The sequence below is a fragment of the Megascapheus bottae genome, chromosome 30 (genome assembly GCF_031878675.1).
Source record: "Megascapheus bottae isolate mThoBot1 chromosome 30, mThoBot2.hap1, whole genome shotgun sequence".
Taxonomy (NCBI): domain Eukaryota; kingdom Metazoa; phylum Chordata; class Mammalia; order Rodentia; family Geomyidae; genus Megascapheus; species Megascapheus bottae.
In genome coordinates this window covers 8,262,647-8,275,168 of record NC_143538.1, presented here as the reverse complement: position 1 = coordinate 8,275,168, position 12,522 = coordinate 8,262,647, and the positions used below count along the sequence as shown (strand labels likewise).

The following is a 12,522-nucleotide window of genomic DNA, read 5'->3' as shown; positions in this document are numbered from 1 at the left end:
CCCTGATGCTGAGGAGGTGGAATGGGAGGGTAGGCTAGTTAGTGCAGTGGGGCCAGGGTTGGGTCAAGGTCAGTTTGGACAGGATGCGGTACTGCTGCACCAATGAGCTTGAATACCTTAACCAGGGGCCAATGGAACACACACTCTGGTCCCAAGAAATGACACCTTATCTTCAACTCAGTGGCACTAACCACAGACAGGAGGCGTTCTCACATGTTTGAGGCAACTTCCTTCACCAGTGCTAATTTTTTCTCATCTATGCAAATAACTGGCAATCATATTTCCTAGGCACCTGTGCAGTTGGACACTGGAGAGAAAACAGTGCACATGCCATTGCTGTGTGGGGCCTCCTCCTCCAGGAGACTGCCCCAGAGGATTGTGGGGCTTCCTAATGCAGGAGACTGTCCCAGAGGATTGTGGGTCTCCTCATCCAGGAGACTGCCCCAGAGGATTGTGGGCCTCCTCATCCAGGAGACTGCCCCAGAGGATTGTGGGCGTCCTCATCCAGGAGACTGCCCCAGAGGATTGTGGGCGTCCTCATCCAGGAGACTGCCCCAGAGGATTGTGGGCCTCCTCATCCAGGAGACTGCCCCAGAGGATTGTGGGGCCTCCTCATCCAGGAGACTGCCCCAGAGGATTGTGGGCCTCCTCATCCAGGAGACTGCCCCAGTGGATTGTGGACTTCCTCATCCAGGAGACTGCCCCAGAGGATTATGGGGCTTCCTCATCCGGGAGACTGTCCCAGAGGATTGTGGGGCTTCCTCATCCGGGAGACTGCTCCAGAGGATTGTGAGGCTTCCTCATCCGGGAGACTGCCCAATTGGATTGTGGGGCTTCCTCATCCGGGAGACTGCCCCAGAGGATTGTGGGGCTTCCTCATCCGGGAGACTGTCCCAGAGGATTGTGGGCCTCCTCATCCAGGAGACTGCCCCAGAGGATTGTGGGGCTTCCTCATCCGGAAGACTGCCCCAGAGGATTGTGGGCTTCCTCATCCAGGAGACTGCCCCAGAGGACTGTGGGCCTCCTCATCCGGGAGACTGCCCCAGTGGATTGTGGGGCTCCTCATCCGGGAGACTGCCCCAGAGGATTGTGGGGCTTCCTCATCCGGGAGACTGCCCCAGAGGATTGTGGGCCTCCTCATCCGGGAGACTGCCCCAGAGGATTGTCGGGCTCCTCATCCGGGAGACTGCCCCAGAGGATTGTGGGCTTCCTCATCCGGGAGACTGCCCCAGAGGATTGTGGGCTTCCTCATCCGGGAGACTGCCCCAGAGGATTGTGGGCTTCCTCATCCGGGAGACTGCCCCAGAGGATTGTGGGCTTCCTCATCCGGGAGACTGCCCCAGAGGATTGTGGGCCTCTTCATCCGGGAGACTGCCCCAGAGGATTGTGGGCCTCCTCATCCGGGAGACTGCCCCAGAGGATTGTGGGGCTTCCTCATCCGGGAGACTGCCCCAGAGGATTGTGGGCTTCCTCATCCGGGAGACTGCCCCAGAGGATTGTGGGCTTCCTCATCCGGGAGACTGCCCCAGAGGATTGTGGGCCTCTTCATCCGGGAGACTGCCCCAGAGGATTGTGGGCCTCCTCATCCAGGAGACTGCCCCAGAGGATTGTGGGGCTTCCTCATCCGGGAGACTGCCCCAGAGGATTGTGGGCTTCCTCATCCAGGAGACTGCCCCAGAGGATTGTGGGCTTCCTCATCCAGGAGACTGCCCCAGAGGACTGTGGGCTTCCTCATCCGGGAGACTGCCCCAGAGGACTGTGGGCTTCCTCACCCAAGAGACAGCTCAATCACTTTTCTTCCCACTGTCCACAGGCAAGGACTGCCTTACTCTCCCCAATGGGCTTTAGATTCCTGCTAACTCCATAATTTGCTTCTTTATCAAGAAAAACACATCTCCACCCCACACGTTCATTTCCTTTGGAAGCCATTGAAAGAAAACATTCTTCTCTGGGGTTTATGGGAATATACCAAAGTCTCCACACTGATTGGTCTTCACCAGCGGATGAGACAGCTGCCAGATCTGTTTCTTCTAGCCCAACCCTTGGTGCAGGAACTGGACCTTGCCTCTGTGCACTGTGGGGGTTAAAATAACCCCGAGGAAGTCTGGGATTGCTAACAGGTGTACCACACCCAGTCACACGGAGTTTGGAAAAAAACCTCTCATGCTTTAAGAATCCCGCAGCTGCTGGTGTTGAGCATTCCATCCAAGAGTAACATTCCAGGCAGCGCCTTTCCTCTCGTACGCAGGAATTTTCCAGTTCGGTAGCCCTCCTGCTCTCGTTCTAGCTGGATGGGTCAGCAGGCAGGGCTTCACTTCTTAGCTTTGTAGAACTTTGTGAGCTGGGCTAGAATATCAGACCTTGTAGGAGTTGGGATTTTGAGCAGAACGCCCCAGTAGCACACACATTCTGCCAATGGACCAGAAGCCCTTTATTCAGACATGATGATTTCTTTTTTTATAGTGTGTGTGTGTGTGTGTGTGTGTGTGTGTGTGTGTGTGTGTGCAGGTTCTGGCAGCACTGCATCTTGAACTCAGGAACTGAGTTTCATTAGTCAAGGCTAGAGCTCTACCAAGGGCTTGAACCACAGGTCTACTTCTGGCATTTTGCTAGTTTACCGGAGATAAGGATCTCATGGATTTTTTTTTTTTGTGCCTAGACTGGCTTTGAACCGTGATCCTTAGATTTTAACTTCCTGAATAGCTATGATTACAGACATGCGCCAGTGGCACTGAGCTCAAGTTTCTTAAGTCATGATCTCCAAACCATCTCACTGCCAACACGCATGTGTGTGCACGCACATGCACACACACATACACACACACACACACACACACACACACACACAACATGCTTTAGAAGGAAAATCTGGTATTTTATTCCATTTTAACCCCTAAACATGGCCAATCTGGTGAAAAGAACTGAGCAAGGAGAGCAAATTTAAAAACCAAATACACTTCCTTGCAAACAACTATTCAATTCAATTACCAGTAAGTTGTTGAATGTTCTCTACTGAATCACTGTAATTTAATGTACAGTACAGCATGTCCTGCCCGGGAAGGATGTCAAATCCGAAATACTACAGGGAAATATCTAATAACTTGGAATGGGTTCTCACGTGGCTAATAAGCTCTCAACGTCTACAACAGTGTTAAGTCTGGTAATGCATGAGCCCTGTGTTCCATGAGGACCTCACTGAACTACTGTGAGCCCTGCGTCCTTACCCCAGGAAGCCAGGATGTTAGCTATCATCCTGCCACACAGGCTGGCCTCTTGGATGTGGACGATCCAGAACTTCTCTGCAGACTGTGGTCAGCTAGGAAGGCTGCTGCCCATCTAGTTAGTACAGCTAAGCTGACCTGTGATTTCTGCCTCTCCTGCCAATGCCGGGGCCGGGTTTGCTGTTGTTTGTATTGGTTTGCAAGATGCTGGAGAGCGGCCATCTATCCTGCATGTCAGATTCCAGATTCCATATGGTTACGGCAAGGTTTGGGAGAAGTTATCCACAGAGCTAAGCACAGGACTGGAATAAAGAGGGGCCAATGGGGTGCAGTTGGGAATGCAAAGGAAACTGTCAGGAGCTCAGTGTGGGGAGAGAGGGTTGAAGAGTATTAGCGATCAGGAGAAATAAGGAAACAGTCAAAGGGAAAAAAGTAAATCTCTGCTGATTTAAAGGCCAAAGAATTAACAATAATAAAGAAAAGTACTTCCCCTCTGCCAGGGTCAACAGAGGGGCTGTACTCTGGTTTCTTGACTGAAGTTCACATCACCAAGTTCTTGGGTTCTTTCGCTCTGTCCTCCAACCATGCTCACTTCATCTCAAGCCGACATTTGCTCTCCCAACCCTGCACAGCTCCAAGCTTCAAATCCTGTCCACTGTACCCGAGGCAGCATTGACTTAAATTTAAATCTCTCTTCCTCTATCCAGGGCTCAACCACTCTACACTTCATTCTCTGGCCAGAGTCCATGTAATAGTGGTTCTTATGAAAGACATATAACTGAAGATCAGACCTGCAACAGCTGAAGTATTGCCAAATGTGTTCGGTATATGTGTAATCTAGCTGTCCATTACATACACGTATACTGCATACATATGTAAGTGCATGTATGCATGTGTTTGCGTGAATGTCATATAGAATCAGATATCTTGCTTTTTTGGTGGTGCGGGGGTTTGAACTCAGGGCCTTGTACTTACTCGGCTTGCTCATTTTCTGGAGCTCTTTACCATGGTCAATCCTTCCTTCTTAGACCGTGTGTGTGTGTGTGTGTGTGTGTGTGTGTGTGTGTGTGTGTGAGAGAGAGAGAGAGAGAGAGAGAGAGAGAGAGACAGAGACAGAGACAGAGAGAAAGAGAGAGAGAGAGAGAGGGAGAGAGAGAGAGAGACTGGTGAATGGATTTGAGGGATGAGCCCTAATACTTATGATGCTCAAGATGTCTTCAGCATCAGGACCAACTTTGAAATGTCCCTAGGAACACACAAAGCTCATGTAGCAAGTCTTTCTCTTCCTCCTGCTCCTTATTTTTTAATGTACTACTAACTACTGAGACTAGCATCACTCAAGGCACAATATCACTTGAGCCACACTTCCAGTCCTGCTTTTTTTTTTTTTTTGCTGGTTAATTGGAGATGGAGTCTAGCCAACATTTTGTCCAGGCGAGCTTTGAACTGTAAGAGCTTCAGATCTCAGCCTCTTGAGTAGCTAGGACACAGGCATGAGCTACTGACAAGATTTCCTTCCTTGCTCTACCTGCGGTCGATCTCCTCTCTCAGTAAAAATCTGATAGTGCAAAGGGCATTGTTGTAAAAGCCAAACACTACGAGAAATTCCTCACTCAGAATGTAAAACACTGCCATTCCCAAAAGCCCAGGCCCACCAGAAAAAAAAGAAAGCATGACCGCGTGATGGACGCATCTCAGACTGTGACCCCGTTGCTTGGTGACACACGATTATTTTGAGTAAGCAGAAATCAGCAACCTTCACAGAACACGGCAGAAGGGCTGTGCAGTATTACCTGGTGACTGATGAGCCCCCGAGGTTGGCCCTGCCACCCCACATTCTGCTCCTTACCGTGACTGGCATGGATGTGTGTTGCACCTTCGGACCTGGGGCTCGGGGCGGCTTGCTGAGGGACAGTTACTGTCGTTCACCAGCGTTGTGGTCTTGTTCACAATCCTCGTGCATGACACGACGGTCCTGCGTTCCCCTGGGAACCAAACCATAGGAGCCGAAAGGCTGTGGTGTCCATGTTTATAGAGTGGTGTTCTGGCCTGACTCCTCACTAAGCCTCTTGGGTGACAGAAAGGAAGAAGTGTAATGACAGGGTAGCACTGGGGCAGGAGGAAGACTAGAACAAGATCAGAAACACTTCAGACCGGTTGGGTCCTTGGACAAGACTATGTGGGTTCAAATCTTGGTTCTGTCATTAACCATATAGTAGTGACCCTAGGATCAAGAGTTGGTCGCCATGATTCCTCCAGTGGGTTCCTTCACCCCCAGCCCCGGGGGTATGGCTTACCTCCCCCACACTGCACACTGCACCCCTCCCAGCCGCTGTGCGTCCAGATAAATAGTGCATCGTGCGTCCTGGCTGGCTCGCTTTGATTTTCAGCCGTGGAGTTGACGGGGATGGTGTACTCGTAATGGATTCCATAATTCTGGTCGTGAAATAACAGCACCTGAATCAGTAGCAAAATTACAAAAGGCCATGGTGAAATAGAGCCCCAAGCTAAAGGGGTTGTAGAAGGAATAAAACCAAGCTGCTAGACTTGGGCTGGCCCACTCTTTCCAGGGTTTCAAAATGGGTTTCACGTAGGGGGCATTCCTTTATCTCAGATAATCAACTGGGGTGTGGAGTAAAGACACTCTGTCACAGAGATGGTCTGTGCATTCTTACTCCTGGGAGAGGGTCTATCACGTCCTGTGGGGAGCACAGCGTGGAGACCCAGTGTGAATTCTCATAAACGTGCAGAATGGGAAGTTCTGGGCTTTGTCTGGAAATGCTTATAACAAGCCTCACATCAGCTTGGGCAGGCACCTCAACAGCTTAAATCTTTCAAAGCATTAATGGTACAAGGCAGGTCCCTCGCTGGCGGGTATAAGTGGCCTGGTTGTGCAAAGTGTCCTCAGAATGAGCTTGCCACCAAGTGCTTCCACGAACAGCACCTAGCAAGTTCACTTCTAGGAAGAGAGGACTAGAGAAAAGGACCAGCCAGGCTAAAGGCAGGAAGTACACAGCCCACTCATAGCACCAGGCAGATAGGAGCCAACCCTCCACAGGCTCTGGAGGCTGTGTGGGGGACTAAGTCACAATTGCTTCAACGTCCCCTTTGCCAACAAATAAGACTTGTAGTAGTAACACATTTGGAAAAATGCCTCCAGTTAAAAACTAAAATGAGTCTTTAAGGAGGTCTTTACTATCTTACTATGGGAATAAACAGGGAATCCATATGAGACCAATTTCATGGCATTTCATGCCATTTCCTTGGCACACCGTACTTGTATAATTATTTTCAAATGCAGGTCCCCAGGACCTGGAGGGGGGACAGCTCCTGATTCTGCAAGCAACATGCATGCCTCAATGTAGGGATAATTAGTTTCCAATGCAAGGCGGGGAGAGGCAAGCCTTATTTCAAGGTGTTATATAAAGTGTTAACCAGGCCAGGAGCTGGTGGTTTACACCTGAAATCCTATTCAGGAAGCTGAGCTCTGAGGATCACAGTTCAAAGCCAGTCCAGACAGAAAGAAGCCACCGCCAAAAGTAGAGCTTGGTTAAAGTGGTAGAACATTGGCTTGAGCAAAAAATGCCCTGGATGCTACCATGTGCCTGAGACTTGCCCTCCTGGCAATAGCTCTGCCAATGAAGAGATGGAGGAAGCTTCCAAAAAGGACTTCCAAAACATGCAAAGAAGGAATAGGACGAGAAAAGAGAGGTTGAGCCTCAGGTCATCTTGCACCCCACTCCTACCTCCCCATCCCCAGAAAGCCAGATGTGTCTCTTGCTGCCCAGGTTTCAGAGAGACCTAACAGGTGGAATCTCTCAGCCCTCCCTTCTGAAGGCAAGCGCTCAAGCCCAGCAAGTTACCATCAAATGCAGTGGGATTTTGGTTGGTCCCTTGGCAGAAATCTTCTCCCATAGACCTCTTCTCACGTAACGGAAGGTGGTGCCTGCGATCTGGAACTCTCCAGGGAGCTCTATCTTCCAGTCGCTGTTGATGGATCTCTTACTGGAGTCTTTGAGAGCTAGAAAGGAGTTTGAACCCAGAAGAATCAGTGGGTTGAGGACCCAGCCTATCTTCAAAAGGGGGTGAGTCTAGCCAGGTATTGGCGATTCATGCCTGTGAGCCTAGCAACTCAGGAGGCTAGGATATGAGGATCATAGTTCAAATTCAGCCTGGGTAAAAAATGGCCATGAGACTCTTATCTCCACTTAACCACCAGAAAAACTGTAAGTGGAGCTGTACCACTAATTTGAAGTAGTTGAGTGCTAGCCTTGAGCAAAAAGAGCTCAGGGACAGCACTCAGGTCCCGTGTTCAAATCCTAGGACTGAGTCTGAGGTCTCAAACCCCCATCTCTCTCCCCCCCCCTTTCTGGTGGGGGAAAGAGCTCTCCAAACAAGGACAAGAGCCAGCTTACAGGGAGTAAAGTGTACCAGCCCATCAGAGACAGAGCTGTAGGGATGTGGCTCCAGGGCAAGACAACACCAGAGTCCTTAACAGGCCTGAACCAAAGACCTCCTTTCTCTAAACAGAAGGCCCTGAAGATTAGATACCTTCTAAGACTTGCAAGTTCCAGCCTGGCTCAACCCTCAGGCATTTTTCCCCCCTAAAGCCCAGCAATTGAAAGTCAATTAGTAAATTAAGATAACCCTGAAAAGCTTCAAGTTGGCTACAAGGGCTTTGTTTGCCTAGGCAGGGAATCAAGTACACATAACAAAGGGAATTCCTTCAGGGTGTTGATTTTATCTGTCAGGTCTGCAGTTGGGAACTGCAAGAGAGGAGATTTCTTCCGGCTGCTTTCTCTAAGGGTGAGAGGCTGAGTTTTTAAGCAAGGTTCCCAAACATAAGAGTAATGGATGGTGGGGATTTTGCTTCAAAGACCCTCAATATAAGGGTAGACTTCTGCAGAGGATAGCAAGGTGAATTCACACAGTTCCAAGCCACTGTGGCAGAATACAAGGTCTTTTATCTCCTTGGTTAGACATCTATACAGCATCCTAGGAGTTCCATGGGAAGTCAGCAAGCTCCAGGAAGGTAGGGGCTGGGAAAGACCATGCCCTCCTCTTCAGAACTGGCTGCTCCCCCCCCCCCCGCCCAATCTCTCCTCGCTGGATTCAACTGGAAGACCTGACCCACAGTCAACCCACTTCTACCCCTGGCCAGGAGTCAGCTCTTTTCATTTCCACTTGGAGTCCCTCCAGCTCTGTTCTCAGCTATGGCTACAGAAAGCAGAGTCGTTTCCTGTTCCAGGTGGTTTGGAGCAGAGTGCCAGCCAGCCATCCAGCCAGCCAGCCAGCGTGGGCTGAAGGTAGGCGGGGTGAAAATTCTTCAGGAACGACTCCCAGCAAATTGAGAGGAGAAATTGCGAGTTATCGTGGGTTGACTTCCAAAGCACCCAGCCCCAAGTGGAAAAAAGGCCTGCTGGAACTAACTTTAGAAACAGAACAAGCGTGGACCACACGCCAGGCCCTGGGATAAGATAAAAAGATCAGGGTTGGCTCCAAGCTTCCACGGAGGTACAGGGTTTCTGGAGTGGTTCAGACGTTTATACCAGTCAGCTTGGGATAGATTAGCTTCTCTGATGTCTATACAAGGAAGAGTAAATGGGGATGTAGTAAAAATTCCCCAGCGGGCAATCTGTGTCCTTGACTGGCCAGCACTGAGAGATTTTTGAGAGGCCTGATGTAGACCACAGGCACATGGGTGGAGAGGAACATGGCCAGGACACTGAGCCCCTGGGAGGTCTAGTCTGTTTCCTGAGAAGTCTGCTTGGCAGAAGGGTGCAGCAGGTTTAGAAGGAGTAGAGAGGGACCCCCCCCCCAACCTGGCCTCTAAAGCTCAGCCAATGACGGTGGAGGTATCCTTCTCATTTGCATATGTGGACCCTAGGCTTCAGAGCAGTTGTAATCTGAGAGTGTTAATGGACCCTGGGCCAGGGCAGCCACTAGACATTTCTTATGAACCCCAAAGTGAGTTCCAGGGAAGAGATTATTTTTACCCTAAGGACTGAGACAGTCTTGAAAGGAGTCCAATTTTTTTTCTACTTCTTTTCTCTTTTCATTCTGGTGGTACTGGGGGTGTCAACTCAAAACCTTATACTTGCTACGCTGGCAAGGTAGCCATGCTTCTAAGCCCCTGTTTTTCACTGATTAATTTTAGGATAAAAGTCTTGCTTCCTACCCAACCATGTGCCTGAACCACAATGTCCCTACTTTTAGACTATTTGTCCCGGTAGGGATTACAGGTACATGCCACCATGTCCAGCTTCCTTCCATGGAGCTGGAGTCTTTATGACTCTTCTCTCTAAGCTGGCCTGGAAACCCAGCCTCTCATGTGATTTGGCATTATAGACATTATAGGCTCCCTGCTCTAGGTCAAGAAGAGTGTCATGTGAGCTGTTCTGCCTCCTGTAATTGGAGTATGATTTTGTGATTAAAATCAGGGCACTTCTACCTTCCATAGAAGCCCAGGGTCCTGGAGTAAGAGAATCCATTCCCTCTGCTCCAGATGGGGCAGGGAGACTTTGGGAGTGATACAGGTGATGAGGGCTCCAGACACCCATGCCGGTGAAGTTGAGCCAGTTTCCACAGTGGGCAGAAAGCCAGGGGGTAGACTGTCAGAAGCAGTATGCGGCCCTGATTTAGAGGGCATTTATAAGCCTTGTTCTATTTGTAGTGGGCCAGCTGGGACAGCTGGGGAGGGGTATGCCAGCCAGGCTCAGCTAAAACAGTGTCTACCCTAGGGGGAAAACTGCCAGGCAAACAACATCCACAAAGGCAGTGTGGTCAGGTCTAACCTTGGGCGCAGGCATAGCCATGCCTACCACACTTGAGAGCAGCGGGGAGGAGAGGGCAGGAAGGAAAGCCTCAGAGGAAGGAATCAACCTGAGCCCAAGAGAGAGCTACAGGGACACCCATTCCTGGGTGAGGCTCTGTCTCCACAAGGGGCGAGGAGGGGTGTCTTCTGTTTCCAAATTCCCTCCTCTTTTTCTTCTCCTTCCTGCCATCTTTTTTTTCTTCCTTTTCTGTTCTTTCCTTTCCTCCCTGGAGCTGTTATTCTACCACTTGAGCCACATCTCCACTGCCACAGCATTCCTTGAGGGTCGAGGTCATTCCTAGCCCACCCCTGAAATCCAAATGACACACTGAGTACGCAAGCCATTATGGCTACAATACAGGAGTTGAGTCAGGACTGACCTGTGAGGAGGGTACCACACTAAATGCCCTAGCCTAATGAACAAAAACCAAGTCTCAGAGCATCAAGTGGTGATATCACATCTTAAATATTTTACCCAGGAAACTGTGAGCAGGTTTGTCTTCCACCACACGAATTCTCCGGGCTCCAGCGGGAATGACGGCGGCTTCGATATAACCTGTGGGGACAAATGGCACTGCTGAACCCCACCCCCTTACACTCACACCTACACCACCAGCTCCCCACCCCCGTGGTGGATAAGGGGTTGCAGGCTGGCACAGTTGTGAGAAATCAAGATCAATTGGTGGGAGGTGTACGTTCTTGTATAACCAGAACTTCAGAGAGACCTATTTGCATACGTTATTGGGTGAATCGTACCCTTACCCTTGAACTTATATAGTCCTCATGGTTTTAAACACCAGAAATTAAAAAAAAAACACATTTTGGCTAGCTACATAAATCAAGAGAGTGTGGTACTGGTAAAAGGATAGATACTTCTATCAATGACATTTTATGAAGCATCCAGAAATAAATTAGCTGTTGACAGTTTGAAGCAAAGTTGCCAAAATATTAAATGAGGAAAAGGATAGACTTTTCAACACACAGTGTTGGGATAACTGGATATGTATGTACAAGAGAAAAATGGTGGGCTCTTATCAGACCATGCTAAGACAGACAACCCAAAGAGATCACAGATAAGAAATTAAGAGCTAAAAGTATAAAACTATTAGAAGAAAATCATTAATAGTGATTTTACCCATGAACTAGGCAATGGTTTCTTACGTACAACAGCAAAAATCTCAGCCACAAAGAAAAATAGGTGTCTTCGTTTACATCAAAATTTAAAACTTTGTGCTTCAAAGAGCATCCTGGAGAATAAAAACATTTCTCATACTGGGAGAAAATAATTGTGAAGCATTTATCGCTTATGGAATTTGTATCTAGAATATATAAAGAGCTTGAAACTCCAATTTGAAAGCAAACAAATAGGTACCATGATAGGCATGTATGAAAAGGTTATAAACTTGTTTAAAATCTTGCCATAATTGGTGGTTTACCCCTGTGATCTTAGCTACATGGAAGGTAGAGATCTGAGACTTGAAGCTTGAGGTTTGAAGATTTTAGGTTTGAAACCAGACAGAGCAGAGAAACACAAGAGATTCATCTCCAATTAGCCAGCAAATCACTGGAAGTAGAGATGTTATTCAAGCACTAGCCTTGAGTGAAAAACACCAAGAGTGTGAAGCCCTAAGTTCAAGTTCCTCTACTGGCACTAAGTACATAAATAAAATCTTGCAAGGAGGAGTAATGAGGGAAGGTAGAAGAAGACTAATATAGGAGATGAATATGACCAATATATATGATATAAATGTGTAGAAATATACCAATGGAATCCCTACATTGTACAATTAATGTGCACTAACATAAACCTGAAAAGGGAAAAAAGTTTAACATAATGTATGTTTAAGTTGTGCCCTAATTGTCGCATGAATATACAAGACTTTGAAATACTGAAAATGAACTCTCTTCTTGTTTGCTATCCAATAGCTGTCACAGATTTAATTTGCATTTCCCAATTTCCAACGAAGTTCATACTTTTTGTGCCAGTACTGGAGCTTGAACTCAGGGCCTGGGATTTGTCCTTTAGCCTTTTCACTTGTGCCACAGTTCACTGTGAGCTTCTGTGGTAGACTTTCTTATATGGGCTGGCTTTGAACTGTGATCCTCAGATCTCAGCCTCCTGGGTATCCAGGGTTATAAGGCCTGAGCCATGGTACCCAGCCCATCCCATACTTCAAACCATTTGTTCTTCCTCTCCAGTTGGTGACCTTACTCAGATCCCAGAAGACAGCCGATGGCTTTCTTTGGTGTATCCAAGCGAGTGGTGAGAGCTGACATGTAGAACACTTGAAGTTTGGGCCTGAGAGTCTAAAGATTCCCCCCTTTCCTTTGGGGGGATTGGAAAAATGTACTGGATTCTAGGGACAAAAGACTGCAGTGTCAAAACAAACCAAAACAAAATCCCCCACACACCAAACATGTTCAGGGTCAAAACAATCAAAATCTTCTTGAGAGGAATTTTCACTTAAACCACAGAACATGGTTTTT

At 48.4% G+C, this 12,522-nt stretch overlaps 1 protein-coding gene across 2 annotated transcripts in view; it reads right to left on the bottom strand.

The window, feature by feature from the left end:
- Window positions 1–12,522, bottom strand: part of Adamts17 (ADAM metallopeptidase with thrombospondin type 1 motif 17) — a 113,329-nt gene that overhangs the window by 10,518 nt on the left and 90,289 nt on the right. For both annotated transcript variants that reach the window (XM_090321340.1, XM_090321341.1), the window contains 4 exons: window positions 10,511–10,591; window positions 7,085–7,242; window positions 5,519–5,678; window positions 5,071–5,206 (listed from right to left, as the gene is read on the bottom strand). In XM_090321340.1, the coding sequence (XP_090177466.1) occupies window positions 5,071–5,206; window positions 5,519–5,678; window positions 7,085–7,242; window positions 10,511–10,591 (535 nt within the window). The remainder of the gene's footprint in view (window positions 1–5,070; window positions 5,207–5,518; window positions 5,679–7,084; window positions 7,243–10,510; window positions 10,592–12,522) is intronic.